Source organism: Pithys albifrons, chromosome 15 (genome assembly GCF_047495875.1).
Source record: "Pithys albifrons albifrons isolate INPA30051 chromosome 15, PitAlb_v1, whole genome shotgun sequence".
NCBI lineage: Eukaryota > Metazoa > Chordata > Aves > Passeriformes > Thamnophilidae > Pithys > Pithys albifrons.
Window position 1 is genome coordinate 2,150,877 of NC_092472.1, and position 27,878 is coordinate 2,178,754.

Here is a 27,878-nt window from a genome sequence, read left to right on the forward strand (position 1 = left end):
TGCTGCAGAACAGGGAGATAACTGTAATTAGTAGCACCCTGGTTAGCAGGTGAAATGATAGTGTAATTAGTGAAGAGCAGGTGGGCTTTGCTTCAAATAAGAAAAGCAGCAGATTCTATCAAAATGTAAATGCAGCTTAAAATACAACCTTGGTGAGCACTTAAATGTGCTTTTAGAAACACCAGCAGCCCAGAACCAGAGAGGTTTCACTTGGGCTCAATGACACATCCTAAAAATAAAACCTGGTCCGGGGCTACCATGCAAATTGTTGATTAGATCTATTTATTCACACCCTGCAGTGATGGGAGAGACACACAGCTCCAGGTTCCTTCTCTCACTTTGCAGGATCACAGGCACATTCCTGTTATTGCCACTTGCAAGGACTTTGCAGCCCTGGGAGCTCTGCAGCAGCAGAACAGCAGCAATTCCAAGTGACAGGCTGCATACATTAATTCTGTATTCACATAACATCCTGTTGCAAGTGAATGACCCAGGCAAAACTTCCTGCAGTCTTAAGGAGCAGGCAGAAAAATAAGGAGAGAGGAGGAAGAAGAATCTCTGGACTGAAGAAAGACTTCTGGAATCAGAAATGTTATCCCTCATTAGAATTTCCCACACCACCACACTTCCTCCTTCAAGTGTAAACACATAATAAAAAATTAAACGTGAATGCAGCGTGGAAGAGGCCTTGCAATAAATGGGAATTAGCTCTACAATACATCAGGACAGACCCAAGGAGATTATATTTCTTTCCCAAGCTTTTGCTGGTAAAGCAAAGCTGGAAAAATAGAGCCATATTTATTTTTTAACTTGGAAGCTTCCTCAGGATGCCAAAGGAAGCTGCTTCAGTAAAGCAGAGCCATTTGTCTGTGTGTGTTCAAGTAAGAGCAAATGCAAAACCAGCTTCTACACCTCAAGAAACCTCAAAGAGCTTTTTAATTTATGTCCCAAATTCCCTGCAGATTCTGAAAGGACCAGAGGGCAGGGATCAGAGAAAATGCCTTGCTCAATCAGGGCAGGAGGATGGATGCTCAGAGCTCTCCTCAGAGGAGCAGGGTGCTTGTACACCAGAATGGAGCAGGCACAGCACATGGCTCTGGAAGGGTCTGTGGAAGAAGCACACCTGTTGCTACCATGACCCTATAAATAAATATATGGGGAAATTAGTAAATTAGGGGGAATAAAAGGTGAAAAAAGCTGCAGTCCCATATAAGCAAGAGCACTAATTTGCAGGCATGAACTGTGAAGGACCAGGTGAAATATTCCTCAGAGGAGCCAACATTGCCTGAAAAACCCTCTGACTGTGTCCACCCAGAATCAGCTTTGTCAATGTTTCAGTAAGCAGGGCCTGAGCCCAGGGCAGACTGCAGGGAGGAACTGCCTGAGCAAGGCCTTGGGAAACACTTTCTTCCTAATCAGGGAAAAAGATAACGCTGCAAAACCAAAGTGAATGGCAAGGAAAAGGAGGGATTAGCTCCAGGTGCTTCTGGAACACCTGCCTCACACATCCCAGGGACCAAAGCCAGCAGCTCCCAGAACTTATGGCCACACATGTCCTGGGAAAGGGGCTCAGAGATGGTCACCTTGGCCCAAGCTGCTCCAGGGAACCCTCAGTCAGGGCAGGCAGTCTGGAAACAGAGCCAGCAATGCCAAAGGGAGGGATGTGGGAGGAACAGGACAGACAGTGCATCCCGCAGGGCTGGGGCAGATCACCTGCCTCCATCACTGCCAGCAAACAAGAACAAGGACAGGACAGGGGGCTGGAAACAGTGTCTGCAAGATGCCTTAGGTCAGGGTTTAATTTGTGAAATGACAGGATAAATTTGCAAATTTAGGAAAAAAACACCCTCTGCAGGAATGCCTGACCCCCAGAGCTGCCAACCTCTCCTAGAGCGTGTGGACAGTCACACCTGCAGCAAACCCAGCCCAGGAAACCATTCCCAAACCAGGAAAAGAATTGCTCTTGGAGCAGCAGCAGCTGGGTGGCTCACCTGATCTCCAGCCTCTGGATGGTGCTTTGGTGGGAATTCAGTGTCACAGAGCAGCCCCCAGGGTTCCAGTGGGAAGAGAGATAGACCCATGGCAAACCAAGCACGTGCTGCAAGCCCTGGAATGCTTGTCCCACAACACAAGATCACAGATCTGAAGTGTGTGGCAGTTGCTCTTATTGTATGTGATTAAACCTTCAGAACCATTTCAGTGACTCTGGAACCAAAGTCATATTTTTTGAAACCACTCTCCCATAACACCCAAGAAAAGTGTTGCAGCCAAGGTCCTGGTGTGGCTTGCTGCCTCCAGGAGGAGGAGGGATGATAGACACATTGGAAACTCAGATAACCAAGGCTGGATGCACTCCCAAAACGTTTTCCAGGAGGGAGAACATTTTTCTTGCAAAGCACTGTTACAAGCTTGAAATAAATGTGCAGACTGTTAGATAAAGACAGAGATAAAAATAGGCCTGTTATTAAATACCTCTTCTTTAATGAGGTTCATCCTTCTAAACAGCCACACGAAGGTTATTAAAGTTATTGCAGAAAATACAGCATGCTTGCACATAAAAACCAGAGCAAGATATTCCTCATCACCCAGCACACATTTAAGCACCTCTCAGCAGCTCACACATTCACAGCACCCCCAGCTCGGCAGGAGGAAGATAAAAGGGAGGAATGAGAAATGTCTTCTCTGGGAAACAGTGCCTCTTCTTTCAAAGCACTTTCCCCCCTCCAAATAATGTAAATTTAACCACAGGAATGATTCCCACTGCTTGTGTCTACTGCTATTGTGCCACCACCAGCCCGAGCATCATTAAAGCTGAATTTGAAATTATTTTGAAAGCTGCAGCTTAAATTCCTCCTGTTGCACTGAAACTGCCACTTGACTCTCAGCACCTCATCCCCTGGTTTGTGACTGCTCCTGGTCACCCAGAACACACCACAGAAACCAGTTGTCTTGGTTCTGCCCCACACCCAAGCCCATGGCTCTGTCAGAGACACTGCAAACTCACCTCACCTGCCCAAAGGCACCATCAGTTTTTGGCACTTTGTGCATCACTGCACAAGACTTTTATAACCAGTTTGTTTGATGAGACCAGTAACATCGTGCCCAGTAAGGGACAGGACTGACCCCAACACAGCACAAACCCACCCCAGCCCCACTGTGAGCAATCCAAGCAGTAAAGGAAGAGCTCTCTCACACCAACACTGCTGCTGCCAGGACACCAGCACTCCTGGGGATGACAGAGGACAAGTATTATCCAGATTTGGAGGGGAAAAAAACTACATCCCAGTTCATTTCACAAATACTGAACCTGATACCTTCATGGATGGGCTGGAAAACAGTGGCTGCCAAAACTCCCAGGTCAAGGAGAAGCAGAGAGAAAACAGAGGGAGCAAACCTGTGAGCTGGCCCAGCACCTGGCCATGCTCGTGTCCCACAGAGTGCCACCTTGCTGCCCACCCTGCTGCTGTGCTGGGGCAGGGCACAGCCACCAACCCCTGCAATGCTGCCCAGTCAGACCTGCAGGGGAAGGGCACTGACACACAGAGCCCATCACTGCCCAGCTCCCAGAACAGTCAGGGACCAGAGGCTACACAGTTCTGAGGTCTCACATTGCCTGCATCTAAGCACAGCATCACATAATCATAGCCTGGGTTGGAAGCCACAGCTGACAGACTACCTTGTTCCACCCCTGCCTTGGGCAGGGACACCTCCCACCAGCCCAGGGTGCTCCAAGCCCTGTCCAGCCTGGCCTTGGACACTCCCAGGGATGGGGCAGCCACAGCTTCTCTGGGCACCCTATGCCAGGGCCTGCCCACCCTCACAGGGGGGAATTCCTTCCCAATATCCCACCTATCCCTGTCCTCTGGCAGTGGGAAGCCATTCCCCCTTGTCCTGGCACTCCAGGCCCTTGTAAAGAGTCTCTCTCCATCTTTCCTGTTGGCTCCTTCAGGCACTGGAAGGCGCAATTAGGTCACCCTGGAGCCTTCTCTTCTCCAGGCTGAACAATCCCAGTTCTCTCAGCCTGTCCATGTACATATATAAAAATATACAATATGTACTGCATATGCTATATACATATATAAAATATACTGCAGTTACATTATGATAGAAAATGTACCATCAAAACTGCATTACTGCACTTGTCAAATTGGAGAAGCAGAGGGGGTTTTACAAAGTGGGAGTCTTTGTTTTAATTTTAATGTGCATATTCAGTGACTGGCCTATAAATTCTGTTATTTTCTATGTTTTCCCATTTCCTGGTGTGAATGGCAATGGCTCTGCAGCTCTGAACTCTCCTGGAATGGGTCATCTGTGTGCCTGAGGACTCAGCTCACACTCACAATGTTTCCTGAGTGTTTCAGCTACACAGGGCTGAGGCTACAGCATTCCCAGCACTGCCAGTGCTGGCTCTGGCTGGAATGCTGGGAATGGCATGGCCAGCCCTTGTGTGCACCATGAGGAGCAGCCTGAGAGGGACCAGCTGTGCATTCCCTCCAGTCAAGGGAGGGGATTGTCCTGCTCTGCTCTGCACTGAGGTGGCCTCACTGTCAATGGGGGGGCAGTTTGGGGGGACACAATGGAAGGAAGAGATTGAGCCATTGGAGTGTCCAACGGAGGGACACAAAGATGGGGAAGAGCTTGGAGGGGCAGTGTGTGAGGAGCAGCTGAGGGCACTTGGTGTGTTCAGCTGGAGAAGAGGAGACTGAGGGGAGACCTCACTGCAGGGACAGCTTCATGGGGAGGGGCAGAGGAGGGGCAGGCACTGAGCTCTGCTCTGTGGGGACCAGGGACAGCACCCAGGGAATGGCTGGAGCTGTGTCAGGGCAGGGTTAGGTTGGATCTCAGGAAAAGGTTCTTCCTCCAGAGGGTGGTGGGCACTGACCAGGCTCCCCAGGGCAGTGGGCACAGCCCCAAGGCTGCCAGAGCTCCAGGAGTGTTTGGATGATGATCTGGGGCACAGGGTGTGACTTTTGGGGATGGGCCTGTGCAGGGCCAGGAGTTGGACTGGGTGATCCTTGTGGGTCCCTCCAACTCAGCACATTCTGTGACTCTGTGACCTCCCACCTCAGGGAACCTGCCAGTAAAGAATATCCAAGCAGATAACCTGGAGCAAGGCTGGGACAGGTGACAGCACTGCCCTGTCAGAGCCACACTCATACAGGCAGCATCTCCATGGCCAAAGCTGGTGTCCATCAAACACTCCCTGCTCAAACAGAGGGCTGGGAACCACCTGCTTGCATGTCTGAGCATCTGCAAGCCCCAGTCCTGCCTCTCACCAACAACAGGCAGGAGAACACAGTTATTCCTCTCACACAGACCACAACTAAAGCCTGGAAGATGTGCTCTGTGTGACTTCTTTCTCTGACAGTGCCCCACACCGGAGCCAGGAGCAGCACATGGAGTTTTGGCCTTGGCATTTGTGCCAAAGACTTGGAATGAAGCACGGGACAGTGTCAGGGACTCTGTGGATCCTGAGCTGTGAAGGTGAGAGGCAAAGCAAAGCCCACGAGGATGAGGAAGCTCAGAGAGGAGACCATGAAGGCAGATGGCAATAAAAAGGACAGGCACAAGATGCATTTAAGAGATGAAAAGCCTCATATGCAAGAGGTCAGATGGAAAACAAGCCAAGGGAGAGCTACCAGTGGCCATAACTCAGCCTCCAAGAACATTGGCAATTGCTCTCAAGCCAGCTTGGCCTCTCCTACCTGCTGTAATCACCCTGCAGCTCTCCTGTCGCTGGCCAGACAGGAATATAACAACTCCACAGTCAAGATTTTTCCCCTCTGCACATCAGTAACAAGTCATTTTATGAAAAAAAAAAGAGAAGATGCATTTCATCTGGTATAAATGAGGTTTTTAAAATTCCATTTGCCTCCCCTCTATATGCAAATTTGTGCTGATCTGATGAGGCTCCTATTTCCTGGATTACACACATCAAACTTTGCAAAAACGAGCATACCCTGGTGGTTTAACTCTGTATTTCACAGCCCTCTCCTGACCATGCTGACATAAATATTTCAGAGACCTGCCCACCACTGTCAGAGTTAGGTCTAGGTCACTGAGAAGCCCTTGGTTTGGACCCTCATTAACTCAGCAAAGCAATTAGCAGGAGCTGCTGTAGCTCAGGACATTCTGGTGAGCAGCAGGAGCCAGAGCCCCCAGACAGCACCTCGTCACTCACTCAGGCTGTGGGACAGGCCCTGGCACAGGAACCCTGAGGGATCCCTCCTGCCACTGCTGCCTTCTCCCAGCTTTAGAAACCCTCTCTTGGCTTAGAGCAGTGCTGGCTCATTTGGCCACCAAAACCTCCTCAAAGACAACTGGCAACAAAACTGGACTCAGTTATTCCCTATCCCAAGTCCTGTTCTTTCCAAAATCACAGCAAGTCCTTCAAAGCAGCTTCTGAAAATTCCTCCCCAGCATGAGTGCCTTGAGAACTGTGTTTCCACATGTGCAAAACCTTGTTTGTTCAGCAAATGAGATGGGGGAAGACATGAGATAAGTAGGAACAGCAGAGATACCAGCCCAAGGATCCTTGGAAGCTGCAGCCATGGATATTTAAACGCTAAGCAACACATCATCAACTTCCTGCTGAACATAAGATGGTTTCATCTTTGCAGAAGCAGCAACAGCAGCATGTTCAGATCAGCTTCACTCTGGCAGGCTGACCCACAGCAGCAGCCATGGCTCCTCAGTTCTCACCTGATATGGTCAGGCACTTTGGGAATGACTGTGGGCAGCACAAACGCTGGGAGTCCCTGCAGTGTCGGCACAGGCTCTGAGGGCACAGGCCAGCCAAGCCCAGAGCTCTGCCCTGGGACACTGGGGTGTTCTACCCAAACCCCAGAGAGATCCATGCTGCAACATTCCCATTGCCAGTGCAAGGCTTTGCTCCATCTCTCCAGTCTGCAGGGAGCTGTTGTGGACCAAAGGCCCTCTCTGTGCCCCACTGTTGGCTGTAAATATTTTGATAGTTTGGGCAGATGAGGTTCTTGCTTGGTCCATCTGGATTTGGAAACTGGACTCCTTAACTCCCAGCTCCCAACTCCCAGCTAAGAAACCTGCCAGTGAGTTTCTGCCACATCAGGAAGCAGGGAAGAGACAGAGCCCACCTTCCACTCATCATCAGCAGTGATAAAACAGAGGGAAACACAATGCTCAAATAAGAAAAGTAGGTAATTCCCAGGAAACAAAGCAGGTGTGTGCTCTGGAATGTTGCATGGCAGATTTGAGGTCACCAGAAATGTGAAGGAAACACTTTTATACACAGAACCCCCAAGAAAACTGTCAAAATGATGGAGAAAACCATCACAGAATCATTAAGGCTGGAAAAGCCCTCTCAGACCATTGAGTCCAACCATTCACCCAGCACTGCCAGGGGCCACCACTAAGCCATGTCCCTGAGCACCACATCTACCTGTTTTGTGAACACTTCCATTCATCTCTGCCACCCCAAAGACTAAGAATCAGCCTTTGGTTGCAATAACCATCAGGCAAGATCACCTTGAAAGGCAGCAGGTGTTTCTGTGCACTGACAGATTCCACCTCCATGTGCCTGGCAGAGCTCAATTTACACAGCAGCAAAAGTCACCTCTGCTGGGTTTCTCCAGAGAGGTTCCAACTCCCAAGGGAACTATCACCTGTGAAAGTGTATTCCAAAAGGAAAGAGAGCAGAGGAAGCACAGCTGCAGAAAAATTTTGTGTCAGTGGTGGAACAGTTACCTGACCACGAGAAGACTCTGAGCTGAGGTGTGAACCTCCAGCCAGAGGACGCTGCAATCCCTCTCACTGAAACCCAAGTAGCCTCCAGGTTCCTGAACTCCAACCATGGACAGAAGGAAAAGCCTCACAGATTAAACCAGAAAAAGAGCAATAACAGAGGTGCTGGAAGCCTTTCCAAGGCACACATCTCCTTTCTGTCTGAGCCAGCTACACCTGGTGCATTATTTAGTGCCAAGTAAGAAAGAAGAAATGCCTAACAAAGTGTTAAAGGACTTTGTGAAGTTTCACCGAGCTTCCCAGAGCCGTCAGCTCTGCGGCTGCCTGGCAGAAGAGACAACTGATCTTGCTTCCAGATTACAGGAGGCAGAGCTCTTAGGGCAACTGTCTCTCTGTGTTTGCATCCAGCCACCTCCAGCAGCCTGAAGTGTGCTCAAAGTGCAAGAAAGCACTTGATCAAAACCCAGCTCACACAGGCGGGGAGGGAGGAGCGCCCAAAGCAGCATTACAGATACAGTGACAATCGAATTTGCTGGGGGGATCTGACAGGTTACAGGTTGATGACACTGCTGCAGTCTGAGTGGAAACATGGATTGATGCAATTAGCAACAGGGAACTAGAAACACAGCAGAGGAAAATTGGGGATACATCTATAAAAGATGAGCTACTGCCCGACTGTAGAGAAGCACAGAAATCCTGGGTGAGCTCCGAACAGGAACAAGTTGAAACAGGAGCCAGATGGGGAGAAACACAACTCTGAGCTCCCTTCCAGTGTTCAAAACTGAAGATACAGATTTTAAATCGAGACATTTGCTTCCCTGGGGGAGACTGGGCTAATTTGCCACAGGGGTACAACTGGAGAGGCACGGGGGCATCCTGGCGAGGCAGGGAGCCAGAGCACAGCACTGAGCACAGCCCAGCCACAGCTCTGCCCGGGAGGGGAACCCTTGGAGAACATGGGAACAGGCAGAACCACTGGATTGACACACTGCTAAGCATGTGCCTCTGCCAAAGGTCTGAAGGGTACACCGCTTGTGCAGCCACACCAGCTGCTTCCCACGTCCTGCAGATCCTTGTCCTGGGCTCCCTCTGGGGAAAGCCTCCAGCCCAGAGGCTGCAGGGACGGCCCGTGCTGGCAGCAGGTCCCCCAGCCTCGGGGAACACACGTGCTCACAGTGCAGGGCCCAGCCCACACACAGCTGTCACTTCAGAGAAACCCCCAGGACACAGGCCCCAGCCTGGCAGGGGCACACCAAGGCAGACTCCTCTTGCTGATGATGCCACGACAGTCCCCAACAAAGCAGGACTCTGAGCCAAGTTTAGTATGGGATAAGATAAAAAGTAAAAATCCTTTAATATCAGGCCTACTGCCTACAGGAACACATGATGGCATGCACGTGCCTCTCCAAGCCCTAGTTCCCATGGCTTTATAATATGATCCCTCCAATCATTACTTTACACATCTCTTGGTCCAGCCCCAGTCCCACCCCCAGGAACTGAGTCTGAGGTCGGTGAGACCCTCTGTCTTCATCAGCACTCCTCTCCCTCAGCACACAAAAGGCTCTTGGAGGTTTTCCAGTGTTCTGATTTCTGGGTCACTCTGCCCTGTGTTTATGTCTCATTCTGCAGGCCTTCTGATATCCTTCAGCTCTTTACCTTGAAGAGAGTCTAAACAAGACTAAATAACTAAAGGAATTTGAGCTACTGATATATGCTGGGGTTAGGATGTATAAACAATGAACTTAAGCTGCCAGAAATATTAGCATACTAAATTTACATTTTACTACAGTTACAAGTACTTCTAAAATCCATAAAAATCAAAAAATCAAAAATAAAAAACCCCTTCGGTATCACTGACATGTCCCCACCCAAACCTGCCCCCCACCCAAAATGGGGGTCTGCAGCAGCTACACAGTGAGGCAGAGCACCATGAAAGCTTTCACAAGAGCAATCAAACTTATTCTCCTCTGTGAATGCTGACAAGCTCCCCACTGCAAGCACCCCACGTGGAATTACTACAAAAATAAAGTGGAATAAGGCACCCGAGCAAGGGAGAAGGTGCTTCTGAACAAACCCTGCAATGAGGTTTATAATGACTGCAAGGATATACATATTCTACTCCAACAAGGGTGGTGGGGATCTGCAAGGCTGAATAATCAGCAGGGACACCACATGCCTTCCATACATAATGGTATAGAAATGGAATATAAGTATATACTGCAGCTTTGTGAAACATTGGGGCTTTTGTAGCCATTTATGTTGTACAAAGATTTACATTTGGAAAAGTCATTCTGCTATATCTGGCAGAAATTTCAAGACAAATGGAACCCATACTTACTCATTCAATGATAATACTGAGCACAGGATAAAGCTCTTAAATTCAGAGCACTTTATAAAAATTAATTACTACTTAGTTCACCCTTGTGAGGTGGGAAGGTATTACACCTGCATATACATGAGGACAGCGAAGCACAAGTGGATTAAACAGCTCGCTCAGGGCCCCAGAGGCAGGTTAATTGCTGGAATATGTATGCACACATGCATCTGTGTGTGTGTTGGAATGGGCTTGGCCCCTCCAGAGTCCCCAGTGCTCGGGCCCTGGCAGTGAACCCAGTCTGCCCCACTGGGCTTCTCTCACCATACGTGTCCCGTGTATGTCTAAGAAAAGACACCGACCCAAAAAGAAAGAGGAAGAGGGTTTTTTTGTGGCTTGCACAGATAGGAATAAAAGCTGGATTTCAAACAGCCAAGGAACAGAAAACCCATTGTTAAAAAGCTGTGCAGTGCTACAGTGACAGCTCCTAATCAGTTTCCACCAGCCCACACTGGAGCACAGCAGACCTGGGAATGCACGTGCCAACAAATGTTATAAAATCTGTCCCTTGACAAGCACACAAAGAGAGACAGGGCTGTGGGGGCAGTGACAGAGACACCCCACCACCTACACCAGGGCTGGCAGCCCACTCTCTCTGATCCAGTGACCTGAAAGCTCTTTAGCAACCACTCTTCTTGCCAAGTGCTTTGGCTGTGGCCTCTGGTCCCTGTGCTGGGTCACTGAGTCCTCATCTCTTTATCTGAACATCAGCAGAAGCTCACATTGTCATGGGAACAAGCAGGTATGTGAGTGCCTGCAAGGCTCCTGTCAGTGCTGACAGGTGGGGCTCCAGAGAGATGCTATAATTAGTTACCTGGACGGAGGGTTTGCCACTGATGTGTGGGGTAAAACACTTCCAGGTCTTCAGGATCAGCGTCATCTTCTGTCACCGGCTCGTTCCCACTGTCATCTTTTATGTCGCTCTCTTCTATTTTTGTAAGGGCAAACTCCTTTTGGAGAGAAGAGATTCAGCTCATTAGCAATTGCATCTGGGTAATTTAGTGCTGGCTGAGAATACAGAATTTTTTCCCTCGCCAGCAGATTTTTTTTTTGACATCCAAGATTCTTTCCACATGGTTAAATTTAGATTTAAAGTATATTAAAGGTTAAACATGCATAACTAGCATGACATTTGTGCTGAACAAAGCAACGCAGCTGATTTCCTATTCCAGGGCAGGCTGCAGGTTCCAAACCAGCTTTCACAGAGCCTCACCTGTGCTTCAGTCAGAGCAGGAGCCCTGGCTATTATTAGGGTTGCGTAACATCGTAAGGACCCCGTTTTCCCCTGCCTAAAAATATGTCAAACTTTTAACTTTTTCAGCTGAAATTTTCCACACGAGTGGAATGCCTCAAGGATTGTTAGTTGTTGGTTGTTTTTTTTTTTCTTAAATGCACTTATTTCAGGCTTGGAGAAGATTTCAGCTAAAATAGTTCAGCTATTTCCAAAATAGGACACAGGAAAAAACACACCGAGTTGCCCACACGATACGAACGCGAGGATCCTCTTCTCCACACGTTCCCAGTGCTCTCCAAGTCTTCTAAAACAATGAGGCAGGGATTTAATCACCACCTACATGGCAAGAGCAGCATGGATGGCAGAGGTGTGGGAGAGCAGCCAGCACGAGCCGTACGACGTTACACACAGGGAAAAACGTGGATGATGAAAAGCAGGGAACAGAAATCCTTGGTGTGTGGAAACCTCGCTGCTCAATGGAAAGTCTCCCCAGGGAGCTGGTGGGAGTCATGTAAAACTGCAATGGGTACAACTATGGAGAGTGCATAGTAACAACCTGGTGCTGTCACAGCAGGGGAACCTGGTCTGTGCTGCTCTGCTCTGAACAGCAGGAGATGAACTGATCCAGGTTTATCACCTGGACAGCTCAGTGCCTGTTGAAGGGAATGTTATTGGGTCCCGAGATCACCAATTCAGCCCCACTGAATAATTTCAGATAACCAGCCTAGAGGGAAAGATTATTCCTAATTGTTGGCAATTAGAACAGAGTTACAGCTCACTTCATGAAGTGTTTGGATATTAATCCTTTGAATGTTTTCACAGGGAAAAAAATAAGTAAACCCAGAGGTTAACTGGAAATTCTGTGCCACGTGCTGCCTTCACTTCTTCCACTCCTTGCATGTGTATTTTCTGCCAGAATCTGGATGCTCTGCACATAAATATCCATTTTCCAGCCTAGGAGAGTGTTTCTGAGCAAGAGAAATGTCAACCTGAGCAAAACACAAACAGTAGCAATGACAGTGTGGATGTGGCACTTGAGGACATGGGGTAGTGGTGGCCTTGGCAGCCCTGGGGGAATGCTTGGACTCAACAATCCTAGAGGGCTTTTCCAGCCTAAACAATTCCATGCTCCATGACTGTGGCAGCATATGAATATAGCTGACAAACCTATAGAATATTTTAATTTTAGTTGTCAGAAAGGAATGCAACTTCAGAAATGCATGAGAAAACAGAGCTTAACTCCTGCTTTCACTGAGTGCATCAGGGGCTGGGTATTGTTCAAATTATAACAAATGTTCAAGCTCAAGAACAATCACAGCCATAAAAACCCAGGTTCTGCAGATGAAAATCAATGTTAACATTTTCCAAGCCAAGACTCCATGGGACTGAAAAGGAGTGAGTGGAGCAGTTATTACTTAGCTTATTTCCACGGCTCTGTGATTATCCGAGAGGGAGTCGGTGATACAGGCATTGTAAATGCACCAAACGGGCCTCCCAGGGCTGGAGCTGCTCACACACTTAATGGAGACAGCTGATGTTTACCAGCTCTGCTGAGGACAAGTGCTGGGCTTTAAACTCTCAGTAAGGATAAAAGGATGTGACTTGGTTCATTTAAGTGTTACTGTCACTGCCTGGCCACAGTTGCTTTGCAATACCCCATTTTCATTAGTGCCTCTGGCAAAATTGGGCAACACAACACAAGCAAGTCTTCATTTACACAGAAATTAGTAAAATCCTTTTTGGTTTGTTTTAATAACCAAAGAAGGAGAAAGATGTTTTCTAAAGAACAATGGGTGTTTTCTTAAAGGAAAAAAAGCCTCCTTGCTTGACTGGTCTGAAATCCAGGGCAATAAGGTGAAAAGCCTGAGCAGGGAGAGTCTGGGACACTCCTTGCACTCAAGGAGGGATGTGACCACTGTGGAGCCCTTGGAAGGGAGTGCAGGGAAAGGTGATGGAAGGGTAACCCCCCCATTGCATTAATCCTGCCTGAACTTCCCATCAGGCTGTTGCCCCTTCAAGCACATATCACTGGAATCAATGGATAGCTGTCCCAGTGCTCAGTCTCCAGCTGGGATGTGTGAGCTCTACCTCCCCTTCCTCCCTGAAATAAACATGTATTACCTCATCATTCACAGAACCATTGAGGCCTCTAAGACCATCGAGTTCACCCTGTGCCCGATGCCGAACCTTGGAAAAGCCCTCCCAGCCCATGGAGCCCACCCTGTGCCCGATGCCCACCTTGGCAAAGCCCTCCCAGCCCCTGGAGCCCACTCTGTGCCCAATGCCCACCTTGTCTCCCAGCCCAGAGCACTGAGTGCCACGGCCAGTCCTGCCTTGGGCACCTCCAGGGCTGGGCACTCCAAACCTCCCTGGGCAGCCCCTTCCTGTGCCTGACCACCCTTTCCAGCAACAAATTCCTCCTCCTGTCCCCCCTGCCCTGGCCCAGCCTGAGGCCGTGTCCTCTCCTCCTGTCCCTGTTCCTGGAGCAGAGTCCGACAACCCCCCGGCTCCCCCCTCCTGGCAGGGATTGCAGAGCCAGAAGGTCCCCCCTGAGCCTCCTTTTTTCCAGGCTGAGCTCCCCCCAGCAGCTCCTGGTGCTCCAGCCCCTTTCCTGCTCCATTCCCTTCCCTGGACACACTCCAGCCCCTCAGTGTCTCTCTCGTCTGAGGGGCCCAGAACTGTCCCCAGCCCTGGAGGTGCCTCAGCAGTGCCAGCACGGGGGGAAAGTCCCTGCCCTGGGCCTGCTGCCACAATTTAGCTGGTACACAAGTCACTACATGACTCCAGGTGAGCCTGAGGCACTGATGTAAAATGCTCCCACTGTAATCTGTCCCTTGATTTGCTGTGGGTGACAGCCCAGCCCCTTGAGAGCTGCATCCCAAACCAACAGCCCAGCAAACTGCAGTGCAAGGGCAGGGCAAGTGTCCAGGGATACAGGGTCTGGTGGTCCCCTATGCCAGTGCTCTGTGGGACCCCCTGTTTTAAGCCACAGCATTAATTTGACAAAAAACCCACCACTCTCTACTCAAAGGAGCTTTCCAGGGCCTGGCACTCAGGGCCCAGCAGCAGGATCCAACCCAGGGAGTTCTACACTCAGCACACGTGCAAAGGGGCAGACAGACCCCACTCACCTCAACTGCAGCTTCCAAGTCACACTGCAAGGAGCAAAATCCATGCACAGGGGACCCAAGAACCTGACAGGATGCTCTCCTAAGCCTGACTCACTTCTGGTGACTCAACAGATGCACAACCAGGAACTTAATTGAAGTCCCCCCTTCCCATCTCTTAGAGGTGATTCACCAACCATTGCAACGCCCTCCTGGGCTCCAGAGGTGGCTCAGGGAGGCTGTCACCCCACCAGACACCCAGTGGCACAGCTCCCAGCCACAGCAACCAACACTTACAGGAACTCTGTCGCTCAGGCTTGACCAGGAGAACACCACAGCAACCAGCAGCACCAGCAGGTTGACTTTGGCAGCAGTGCAGAGGAGACCAGCCCAAGGAGACATTGCCACCAGCCTGAAACGCAGAGGAAAACAAACACGACAGTGTTTTATGCTGTGTTTTCACAGGTTTCAGGAGTCTTTACACAACACTTTGCAGCACAGCATGGGCTCAGGGGTGTGACACCGTAGGAAGCAGAACTCCTCGAGGTGTGAGCACACGGGTCCTATGAGGCAGCCAGTCTCACTGCTAATAGAGTTTGTGACAGGTAATGCCAAAGTAGCTTATATTGACCCCACAGGGGCTTATATCTCTCCTGGAAGATATGAAGAGACCTGCAAGACTTGTTTAAAATCACTGTGTTAGTGCCATGCATGACAACTACAGGGGAAAATAAAAATCAGTGCAATACTGCGAAGGCTTTTTATGCCTGTGCCTGTGCCTCTTTTTAAGCAAAGAAGTAGCTGCGTTAATTCAAATTAAACAAAACTACCAGCTGTCCAAGGATCAGGGGTTTATCTAATCCATATGTAGGTTTTTCTTAAGGAAAACAACATTTTGCAGAGGTCACCAAGGTTTACTGCAGCACAAGGCTTTCCCTGCTGCTCACCCAAACCACGAGCTCAGGAGCTGGCTCTGACCACACCTGCAGGGCCCACTAGCAGCCCAGTGGCACAGAGCCACCCTGACCCACCACAGACCCCCTCCTGAACCGCAGAGGGGGGCAGAATGAGGGGTCCTGTCTTGTGGGTGCCAGTGCCCTGGCTCAGAGCTCGTGCCCCTGCGCTGTGTGTGTAGCCACACACGTGTGTCCCCGGCGCGTCGCAGCACGCGGCTCCGAGCCCACCCCCCGCTCGCTGCTGGGGTAGGGAACGAGCAGCCTGCCAGCACACAGGCTGCACAAGTGGTCCCTTTGATTGGCTCTAAATTTACACGCTGCTAAATTAAACTAAATGAGGTCCTTTGAAAGAAGATGGGGCTGATTAGTTCCGTTCAAACACTCCTTCATTACTCATCCCTCCATCAAGTCTGCTCCTACTCCTATCCAGGTTTTAAAGAATCTCCTCCCATACATGCAGTCCGAAATATCTTCCTTGCTCCCTGCTGTCCATCAGGATGGCACATCGCATCACAGGCTCTCCCCTCCCCGCAGCAACCACGTCCTGCTCCACAAGGCAGAAAACGTGCTCACAGGAGCACCAACACCAGCTCCAGCCACCAAAGAGCCTCTGACCCCAGAGCCCTCCAGGAACATGGGGGGAACAGCTCCTCTCCTTTCACTCCTTCACTGCTCTTCTCTCCCTGACCCATTATGCTATTTCTTCTCTTCTTAAGTGTTTTTACATAGAGGAAACAGCCTCTCTCCTTCCACCCCTTCACTGCTCTTCTCTCCCCAACCCATTATGTTATTTCTTCTCTTTCTAATTGGTTTTTCCCAGAAAAGAGAAGAAGGGGCAAATGACCCCATCACAGTGGTCAATGGTGGGCAGGAGAGGGGCAGAGCAGGGAGCACAGATAATACACCTGAAGTACTTCTGTATCTTCCAAAAACTCCTCACCCAGGCTCTTTCAGAACAGCAGCCTCTACCTCTGAGCTCAAATCCACATCAACTAGATTTTTCCCATTAATTGTTCTGGACTTCTGACACCCACAGCACCCCTGAGCAGTGAGTTCCCCCTCTTAACTCGCACCCTGCAGGAAAGCATTGCCTTGCATTTCTTCCTCTTTTCTAAAGGGTCAGAGAACCACCTCAAGAACCTACAAGCCCTTATTAAACTACAGCAGGAGTATAAGAAATCTTTCCATTTCCAGAAGACAGGCAGAGACAACCTGTGGCCAAAGCCTCCATCTCTCTCCTGGGACACTGCCAAGCACAACAGGCTACAACCAACACCCAGGCCCCTGAGCTGGAACACCCAGGGCAGGATTCATGGGTGCAAACTCCACCTGCTCCCACAAGATCTTGATCTTCATGCCCTTCTGGCCAATGCCATAGTCATGACCTCACACAGTTTCCCCTCATGTCAGAACAAACTGCTGCTTTTTGCACAGGAAATAGGTTTTAGGGTTTTTTGTTTTTTTTAGTTATAAAACAAGCAGTAAAACTGGGATAATGAAAAATAGATGTATGCCTCAAACTTTACCTGCGAGTCTAGAAATAAAAGGAAAAAAAAAGAACAAGAAATCCAACAAAGCAGTGGCTGAAAGCAAACGCACACTCCCACAGAAATAGAGCTCACGTGTACAGAGGAGGCTGGTGGCAAATGACAGCACAGCCTCTTCCAAGCCTCCAGCCCGCCTGGCAGATGACATCTGCTTCAGTCCCAGGTACACAGAGGAGCCAACATGTGCAACACGGGGCTCTGAAGCTCCTGGAGAGCAGCCTGGGCACACTGACATCTCCTTACAAGACAGACACACACAGAGGGCAGGGGAGGATTCCCACACGGAATGTTCTGTGGATACAATGCACTTTCAGGAACAAGCCCTGCAGCTTGCAAAGCAGAGAGTGGTCACGGTGTTCCTACCTGCACAGGGAGCACTGGCTCTGATTCATGCACATCATTTGGGGATCCAGCAGTACCCATGGAGAGCTACAGCCAGGCAGCACCAGAACCACAACAGGAAGGCAACAAATTCCCCCCATGCAGAGTGGGCTGGGGGTTTTATTTGTAATAATCATCTTATCACAGAATATGCTGAGTTGGAAGGGAGTCCAACTCCAGGCCCTGCACAGGACCAGCCCCAAGAGTGCCCCAGAGCATCATCCAAACACTCCTGGAGCTCTGGCAGCCTTGGGGCTGTGCCCACTGCCCTGGGGAGCCTGGTCAGTGCCCACCACCCTCTGGGGGAAGAACCTTTTTGTAATGCCCAACCTAAACCTCCTCTGACACAACTTTAGGCCTTTCCTTCAAGTCTTGTCAAAGAAGATCATGTATTAGGGAAAGAGCAAAGGGTGAGAGAGACTCAAAGCAGGCTCTGCTCCTGGCAGGGGTTCTGCTGCCACGGCAGGAGGTGCTCTGGCTGAGAGGTTCTGCTCCGCAGCCCCAGAAAGCCTGGTCTGCACCAGGGGCTGCAGAGAGAACAGCACAGCATTCTGTTCCCATTAGCAGGGACGTTCCCACTGATTCCATGAGCTGAGCCCGCACAGCCCCGGGAATGCAGCTCCCATAGGCACAGGTGACAGCTCAAAGCAAGGCAGTGTGAGGAGCATATTTCATTAATGCTCTGCTGCTGGGAAGGCTCTTTCATGTCCCGGCTCAGAGCCCACGCTGCCTGTCCCGTGCCACTCCATAAAGCCATCTGAAGCCTCATCTGAATTCTGATCTTCTGCTCCAGGAGAACACATAGACATCCCACAGAGTTCCCCAGCCCCTTTGCCAGGCTCTGGCTTTACAGCCAACTGGAGCAGAATCACAAAATCACTAAGATTGTCAAAGCCCTCCCAGCCCCTGGAGCCCACCCTGTGCCCGATGCCCACCTTGGAAAAGCTCTCCCAGTCCATGGAGCCCACCCTGTACCCGATGCCCACCTTGGAAAAGCTCTCCCAGTCCATGGAGCCCACCCTGTGCCCGATGCCCACCTTGTCCCCCAGCCCAGAGCACTGAGTGCCACGGCCAGTCCTGCCTTGGGCACCTCCAGGGCTGGGCACTCCAAACCTCCCTGGGCAGACCCTTCCAATGCCTGACCACCCTTTCCACGCAGAAATTCCTCCTGATGTCCAATCTGCCCCTGCCCTGGCCCAGCCTGAGGCTGTGCCCTCTCCTCCTGTCCCTGTTCCTGGAGCAGAGCCCGATCCTCCCCCCCCACACCCCTGGCTCCCCCCTCCTCTCAGGGAGTTGCAGAAAGCAAGAAGGTCCCCACTGAGCCTCCTTTTCTCCAGGCTGAGGCCCCCCAGCTCCCTCAGTCCCTCCTGCTGTTCCAGCCCCTTCTCAGCTCCATTCACTTCTCTGGACACACTCCAGCCCCTCAATGTCTTTCTCGGCATGAAGGGCCCAGAACTGGACACAGGACCTGAGGGGCCTCAGCAGTGCCCACTACAGAGGGTGGTCACTGCCCTGGTCCTGCTGGTGACACTATTGCTGATACAAAAATAACAATAGGCTGTAACAATAAGCCATTCCTTGTTCTCAACCAGAGCTTAACTAGGAAACAGGAGGAGAATTATGTGTCTTGCAAAATTGCCTGCAAATTTCCTGCCTCCGGGCAGGTATCTATCCAGGCACCTTTCATCAAGGTGGTTGGTGGTAACAGAAGTCCCAGCAGCACATTGTGTGTCTACAAGCACAAATAACTGACAGAGCTTCCCAGAGAGCACTCCAGCAGTGGAAGGCCTGGAGGAACACAGCCCAAGCAACCCCAGCCAAACTGTGACACAAGGATTGCCAGCACTCACAGCCCCTGCAGCTGAAGGCAAATTTTGCTGGGCAACAGGAGCTCAGAGAACTGTTCTACAGCCAGGTGAGCCAGTGGGGCTGTGTCACTGCAGAGGGGACACAGACTGCCACCAGCAGATTCCCTCCACACACAGTGCCACCTTAGTGACTGGCATCCAAGTGTCCAAGGCTAAGGGATGCCACGGAGAAAGAGAAGGCAATTCAGCTGACCTGACCTGAAATTCTATTCCTGTGAGCAAGAGGGTGCCCAGGTCTGTGATGAGCACTCACTTTTGCTGCTGTGCTGCAGAGCAGTGCCAGTCAGATGCCTTGGGGACATCCTGTGGCCAGCAGTTCCTGCTGCTCAATGACTGCACAGCTACACCGACAGGAGAAAGAGGAGGGTTGAAGCTGAAATTCAGCCTGTGCATAAGAAAGAGCTGGTGCACAGAGGACTACCAGGAGGCCACAGGACACTCTGCCCATTCCCTGGCCATTAGTTGGGTCAGCACAACCCTCTGCTTCCAAACAGATGAGCAGAACCAACCTGCACACACCAGGGACACAGGCACAAAGGCTCCTGGAAAGCACAACCCAGGCTAAGATAAGCCAGCCTGGCAATACCCACGGGTTGTGGGGCACAGGCACAGATGACCCCCTGCCTGCTTGGCAGGTCTCACTCTTGAAGACCCACCTCTGCTCTCCCTGCCCTGACAGTACCTGGACACGGCACCACAGACTCTGGCACAGGAATTCTTGGATTTCCTTTGCAAATTGCCATGAAAAGGAAATTTGCCCATACTAAAAGCTCAGCTGATCTCGTAAGAGAGAGCACAGGTCCTCTCCTTTCAAACACAGTCCCCTGCAGCATGTTTAATGGGAGATCCAAGCCAATGGGCAAGATGAGGCAAGAACCACAATCAGCTACCAAATCCTGCACCTGCCTTCACCAACAACTGGAATTGTTTCTGATACCACTTTTCCCCCTTTTAAAACCCATCTTTGCCCTCTTTTTGTGCTTTTTCTTCCCTAAGATGAGGTCTAGTAACTCCCTCCACTTGCCCCAGGTACAGTGTCCAGGTTTGGTGCTGGCTGATTGAAAGATTCCAGGGATCTCCTGCTCTGGGCATCTGTCTGAGCTCCCTCCTGCCATGGACAGGTCCTGATCAGCAGCATTTTCAAAAGGAGGCAGGAGTGCATTTTCCCCTTCATTAAAGCCACTATTATATTACCAAGATCCTGGAAGAGACCTGAATACACTTGAGTGATCAAAGAACTGGATCTGAATAAAAATTAATAATAAAAACAGAATAAAGTAATAATTATGAACCTATCACCTTATGCAAAGCAGGAGAAGAGCCCTGAATACCAAACCCAAAGAGAACCAGGAGCTTCCTCCACAGACCCATGTGATGCTCCAGATGGAGCCCCAGTTCATTTGCCCTCAGTTCTCCAAGGACAAACCAGGAAGGAACAGAGTCCTTCCCCTCTACTCCACTCTTTTGCCCTCCACTTCACTCTGGTGAGACCCCTCCTGCAGAGCTTCATCCAGCTCTGGGGCCTTCAACATGAGAAGAACATGGAGCTGCTGGAGTGAGTCCAGAGGAGGCCATGGAGATGCTCCAGGGCTGGAGCCCCTCTGCTCTGGAGCCAGGCTGGGAGAGCTGGGGGTGTTCACCTGGAGAAGGGAAGGCTCTGAGAGGCCTTTCCAATGCATAAAGGGACTCCAAGAGAGCTGGAGAGGGACTTTGGACAAGGGGGAATGGCTTCAAACTGACAGAGGGCAGGGCTAGATGGGATATTAATTGTTCCCTGTGAGGGTGGGCAGGTCCTGGCACAGGGTGCCCAGAGAAGCTATGGCTGTCCCATCCCTGGAAGTGTCCAAGGCCAGGCTGGAGGAGGCTTGGAGCAACCTGGGATAGTGGAAGGTGTTCCTGACCACAGCAGGGGGTGGAACAAGATGGATTTGGAGATCCCTCCCAACCCAAATCATTCTGGGATTCTCTGGGCAGACCTCCCACGATGGGCTGGCACAGACTACTCTGATGCCACGGGTGCTCTCAGCAGCTCTGCTCTCTCCAGGCATCCTGCCATTGGGAAAGCACTCTTGTGCTCCAGGGAGGATCCCCAGGACAGGCAGATGCACTAATCTGCACAGGAGCCTCCTGCACTGACAGCCCCCAGCCCCTGCTGGAGAGTCCCACCTGGGCATGAAGTCCCTGGGTGAGAGCCAGGACAGGTTGTTTGCCAGCCCCCTCACACCTCCAAGATTCCAGCAGGCAGGGCACAGCTGCCATACAGACCATCCTGTCAATGTTGCTTATGAAATAGCTTAAAAAACGCCTTTACTCTTCTTGCTTGCTCCTCATCATTTACTTCTACCAGGACTCTGCTCTGGCGTGTTAAAAACACTCCCACACAAGGGAGAAGGTGCAGGAACACCTTCGTGTGTTCGGCTGCCTACGGACAGCCCACACAGCACGGAGGCCACACTTGCAGGTTTGCAGGAATAAATCCTGGCTCAAGCTCTGCAGGTTGGGCCCAGCCTGGCCCCAGCAGCAGGTCCTGCTCCCACCTGTGGCAGAAGCACTGCCTGGATCTGGACCAGTGCACAGGGAGGAATTGTGGCACGGGCAGTGGGGTGGGAGGAGCAGGATAACCAAGGCACAAACACGTGTTTACAGAGCTTGGCATCCCCCGTGCAGTCAAGCAGCATTTATAACCACTGCTAACAAATATTAACAATAAATATTAATAACCCCTCCGGGCTCCCTACTAGCCGTCAGCTCACATCAGCCCCTCCAGCAGCACCTCAGCTGCTCTTCCCACAGAGCTGCCAGGTGCTGATGGAAGCAGGAGCAGGACATGGATGTGCCAGGGCAGGAGACAGCACAGCAGTGCCTGGGCATGGCAAGGGCAGCTCTCAGCACTGGTGCATTCACCAGCACAGCCACAGCTCCCCATGGGAGCAGAGCAGGGGCTTGTTGTGGGTCACTTATGGATAAAGCCGGAATTGCACCTTCCACCCTGCCACAACTCCCCGGGTGTTTATCCAGCCTCACACACTGTAACACTAACCATCATTTACTCTGCCCTTTAAATTGACTTAATGAATTCATTCAGGAAGCAGCATCCACCCAAAACGCTGCTCTCCAGAGGGCAGGAGCACAGCTTTACACTGGGGTGGGGTGAAGTCTGAGCAGGGCTGCCCTCACTCTCCCCAGCTGCTCCTTAGCAGCGCTGGCAGAAGGGGCCACAGTCCCAGTTCCAGGGGCTGCAGCCAGTGTGTCACCAGCAGCACTCAAACACAGAGACCACTGAGTCCAGGATGGAGTGTATGAAAGCAGAGCGTGCCTCAGAGATCAGAGCACTGAATTTATCATTTATTATTTATAAGAAACACATCTATCTGAATTTCTGGCAGCTGCTCTCACAGGGCTCCGAGACTGCCTGCGCTCGCTCACGACACCCTCACTCTGCAGAGCTCTGGGGCCAGCAAGGACGTTCCAATCCATACAGCAGCACAGGAGCTGATTTGCACCAATTTAGGACTTGCCTGGAGATGAGAGATGCACAGGGACCTTCAAGACAAACATCTTTCTGAAAGCTGCCACGCTGCCTAACCTCAAGCACATGAAGGAGCTTTCCCCTCCTCCTCACTTCCCCATCACCCCAAACCCCAGCTGAAAACACTTCTCCTGCCCGTCCCCATTCCCTTCTCCTGCCTGTCCTCATTCCCTTCTCCCACTCCTTGCTGCAATTTCCCATGCACAACACATACAATTGAGTGACGTTTCTCCCCCCACTCTGAGCTATCACTTCCATCAGGCCCTATTTGCAAGGTGACACCTTGGCTCACACTAACCCAGGAGTCTGACAGCATTCAGTGTATTTTTTACCCCCTCTGCTTTCCTGAGCTTGGAAACCTAAGTGGAAAGAAAGCACACCCTGCACTAACCAGGTTCCGAGGCACCCTGGTGTCCCACTGCAGCTGGGCCATGAACAGCCAAGGACTGAACTGGCACATTCCCAGCCTCTCTGGAAACAATTGTGTTTTCCAAGTTCCTGTTGTTCACTCATTGCTCTAACATCGAATAACAATCTCCTTCTCCAGTCAGATGCTGCCTTCCCTATAAAGATACTCAATTAAGAGGTTAAAAACCCATGCAAAATTCCAGCTCAGTGTTATAGAAATCCCATGGTGATGTGTCAGGCACACGACTCCTACAGCAGCACCAGCACCACAGCACTGCCCCAGTACAACCACCCACCCCACACACCCATCCCCAGCTGGGCCCAGAGGGGAGGGAAGGGAAGTTCTGGCCAGGTGGGGGTTGGTCTCTTCTCCCAGGCACTCAGCAATAGGACAAGGGGGCACGATGGGCTCAAGCTCTGCCAGGGGAAATTGAAGGTGGAGAGCAGAAAAAACTTCTTTGCAGAGAGAGTGCTCAGGGATTGGAATGGGCTGCCCAGAGAGGGGGTGGATTCCCCATCCCTGGAGGTTTTTCAGTGGAGATTGGCCGTGGCACTGAGTGCCATGATCTGGTAAAGGGACTGGAGTTGGACCAAGGGTTGGACCTGATGATCTTGGAGGTCTTTTCCAACCCAATTGATTCTATGATTCTATGGGATGGCCCAGCCAAGGACACTCAGGGCCACAGCCCTGCAGAGCACCCGGCACGGAGGTGACCAACAGCAGGCACGTGAAGGACTCCTCCAGCCGCCCCATCGATCCACGGAAAGGTGAGCTGTGAAGTTCATGAAAAATGCATTTCCTCACCCCTGCACAGCACACTGGGTGTGGTGACAGCTCTCACTGCCCGTGATGACCCCGGGGCAGGGAGGGGAGGAACAGCAGGGAGCACATGGCCCACTCACAGCACACGTGGGGCTGGCTGTGTGGCCAGGATTCACATGGCATGGATTCAACATGCAGGATTCATTGCATTGGATGCCTGGCTGGACATCCAGCTCAGCATCTCCCTTGCAACTGAGCTGGGCTCCCCTCTGCTTCCAGTTTTATAGCAAGTTCCCAGCTGAACAGGTGGAGGCCGCTGGGATCCATCTCAAGGGCCAAACCAACCCAGGAGCTGCCAGACTGGCACCAAAACTCATAATAAATCCCTAATACGCCAAAGTCAAACCCTCCCCTCAAGGGGAACAAGATGCTCCCTGGGGATGAACATAACTAAGCAGGTTCCCTCCTGGCTTTGTCCCAGATCTCTGCATCAATCCAGACAAGTCAATCCCTATGCTGGAGTTCAGTTGCTCCATTCCTAACATGGACACCATGGTTATAACAGAGGGAATCATGAGGCTGCTTCCACTGAGGTCTCCATCACTGTCTTCCTGTGCTTGGATAAAAAGCTTAATCCAAGTTTGCTTTTTTTTTTCACTGCAATAGTGCTTTCACAGTGGTCTCACAGGGTGCCTTTGTTAAGCATTTCAATTAGCCCTGGGACAGGAATGAGCACGCAGGGAGAGCTGAGAGACTGCCAGTGCCATCATCCAGAAGTGACACTCATCATGGTTTCCATTCCTTTACCCAGGCACTTCTCACCAAGAGGGAAAAGTATGTCTTGTTCCCTGCCTGTCAGAGCCTCCCAAGGCCGAAGCCAAAGCAGAAGGGGCAGTCACAGCAGGCAGCATTCCTTCAGCAGGGATTTTCCTAAGGAAATTTAGGATAAAAAGAGCTCCAAGAGCTGCAAATACGGAAGAAAACATACAGAAAGCTGAAAGAAAACTAATGCCTTCCCTCTCCTATTGTTCATCACCTGCCACCCCTACTTTGGGGAATGATTTGTTGCCTTTTAGAGCTATTTATAGGTTACTTGTACCAATGGGTGGAAAAAATAGTTTGAAATGAGAGGTGCACCATCCTTATTAAACAAGCCCCCAGGCACCACGGAATTGCTCTGGCCAAGAGCAGGCACCGGCCACTGCACATCTGCCTCCTCGGAATGGATGTCAGCCCTGCTCCTGCAGCACAGAAAGTCTCACAGGCCCCTCTGGTGGCCTGACTGCCCTTATCAGATGGCCCAGATCATCCACAGGGTTTGTATCCTTCCTGTTGCCAACCTTTCTGCCTCGTCAGCCTCTGCTAAACCGAGCTTTGATCCCCCAAGTGACTCCCGGTTCAAGGACCTCCTTTCCTTTTGCTGCCCAGACATGAAGGACACAGAGCTGGAGCTCCTCAGCACCTCAGCTTCAGACAGGAAGGCTTTGATGTGGCTCAAAGATTCCTCTGGTCTCTTCAAACAGCAGCAGAGCCACAGCCTGTGATCCGTGCAAAAGAGCATTTTCCTTGGGGAATGGAAGTCACGCCGGTGTTCATCTGCACCTTGTCATGGCAGAACAAGCTGCACTGGTGTTTCAAAGAGCTCCTCAGCCTCAAATCCTTAGAACAGAGTGACAAAGTGGAGAACCTGCCTCTGAACAACCCCTGAATCCCAGCAGAGGTTATGAAACAGCATTTCTGCGAATGCCTTTGCCACCACAGGACCCTGCTCGTGCCAGAGTCACACAAACCACTTGAGGGCTGCAGGACCCACTCAGCTCCTCTGCACAGGGAGGGCTCAGCAAGTGCTCACTATGGACATTGGAACTGCAAGGCAGGGCCATACAGGGGTGCACACTGAAGGGTCACAGAGAGAGAACTAAAGCAGTAGTAAAGCAGTGATAGTAAAGCTCCCAGTCCACAGGTCCCTCCTGAGCTCCAGGACTGTGCTCCCTGCTCCTCAGAGCCACAGGGTTCACTCAGCACCAGTACCTTGGCTCCATCCCACTGCCCCTCAGCCACAGCAGCCCAAAACCGGCACTGGGGAAGGAGGAGAACAGAGACATGACCAGAACTGAGGGGGTTTCCTCCACTGTTTTCTCTTCCAAGGGACAATGAACATGTTTGCAACCTCAGCACCTTCCAGTCAGAAAGACTCACTGTTTCTCATCTGCAGCTCCGTCCAACAGCGGGAGGGTCTCAAAGAAAACATCCTTTTGGTGAGAACACCCTATAAAGAGCCATTTCCTGCACTGACACCTCAGTAGCTGAGCAGCACCAGTGCACGAGGGGTCCTTCCTTTGGCAGTCCTGGCTGCCACTGCATCTGCTGTCACTGCAGACACCGTAACACCCAAAGCAGCTGCCAAAGGACACAGCGATTTTCACTCTCCGTTTCTTGGCCTTCACTGTAAGGCTACTGGCAAAGCCAAGAACCGGAATGCTCCCTGCCTGCTGTCAGAGCTGGCAGACACACACACCCTCAGCTCTGATCAAAGATGCACCTGCAGCACCTTCCCCTGAGCCGTGAGACAGCAGAACATCCTGAGCAGCTGCCTCTGCATCCCGGTGGTGACACAGCAGGTGGGGACATGGCACATCCACCACAGCTCTGCCAGGCCATGTCTGTGCAGAGGGGGCTTCTCCCACAACAACCAGAATTCAGCTGTCCCCTTCTGCAAGCAGATTTTATCCCAAACTATCCTGCAGAGCTTCTCCTTCAGCTGTTACCTAAATGAAGCTGCCCCATGAATCCAGGCTCTTTCAGTCGCAGCCTCCACAGTGACTTCCAGTGACCACACAAACCATATGCCAAGACAAGTGTTGGCACCGACCCCAGTCAGGGAGTGAGAAATCCCCGTGCACCCAGAACTGGGCAGGGGCAGTTACTCACAAGTCGAAGGGCTGGCAGCAGTGGGAACAGGCTGCATATGTTTTCCGAGGCAAGGACCCCGTCATTTATGCAATAAATGGCACATTTATTCTGCTATTCAGGAACAAATAATAATTACAATGGCCTGCAGCTCTTTCAAGTCTGTACTTAAAGAGCGAGCAAAAAAAGACGAAAGCAAACAGCCCTTCCACAAACCCTCCGAAGGGGCTTTTAGCTGCTGGACAAAAGCGGGGCAGCGGGAACTGCTCCACATTGGCCCGTCCCGCTCCTGTTTCGTAACAGCAGCCTGGCACTGCAGGCAAAGCAGTCAGGAGGCACAGCACTGCTCGGGAGCCTGAGCTGCCCTGACCCTCAGCCCCTCTCAGCACAGTGCTCCAGGTGTGCCCTGACACGTGCTCCTGCCGCGGCTGCCTCATCTCAGGGCAAGGATCTGCGAGCCAGTCTGGGCATCTGGTGGGCTCTGCATGGCCAAGGGCACTTGGACAGTGCCAGAGGAGCCAGGGCAGGCTGTGGGCCTGTCTGAAAGACAAAAGAAACCAAAAAAACCCCAGTTTTGTGAAATTTTCTAATACTGCTTTGCAACATGTTGTCTGCATGGCAGGGCTGCTAAACAGCATGAAGTGCTGGAGCCACTTCGTTCTAGGACAAATGGTCTAGTAATTATAGAATCTTGTGTACCATGGGTTAGAAGTCATACTTTAAACTAAGCTAGACATTTCAATAGGATGAAATGGTAAAGATCCAAGATTTGGTAGAGTTGAAGCCAAGGTTTTACAAGTCTGACAGGTCATGTCACTGAACAAAGAAAAGGCAGAAGTCCAACAGTGATGAAGACACTTCAAGACCACCCCAAGGGAAGAAGTCAAGAGACCACTACCCAAATTCAAAGCCAAAAGAAAAGCCCCGCCCAAGATTTCACCCTGTCATTAATATGGAAATTAGAAGGTGTTAACTATGGACTTAAGACTATAAAATAGCTTATTTTACACAGTTTTTGCCCAGTATGAACTGGCTGTGCCTCCAACGTTGTCAGTAAATACCTTGCTGCTATTAGATACAAA

General features: G+C 51.0%; 1 protein-coding gene across 3 annotated transcripts in view; it reads right to left on the reverse strand.

Moving 5' to 3' along the window:
- Positions 1-27,878, reverse strand: part of SIL1 (SIL1 nucleotide exchange factor) — a 105,677-nt gene that overhangs the window by 66,004 nt on the left and 11,795 nt on the right. For all 3 annotated transcript variants that reach the window (XM_071570443.1, XM_071570446.1, XM_071570444.1), the window contains 2 exons: positions 14,732-14,846; positions 10,908-11,043 (listed from right to left, as the gene is read on the reverse strand). In XM_071570443.1, the coding sequence (XP_071426544.1) occupies positions 10,908-11,043; positions 14,732-14,836 (241 nt within the window). In that variant the 5' untranslated portion in view covers positions 14,837-14,846. The remainder of the gene's footprint in view (positions 1-10,907; positions 11,044-14,731; positions 14,847-27,878) is intronic.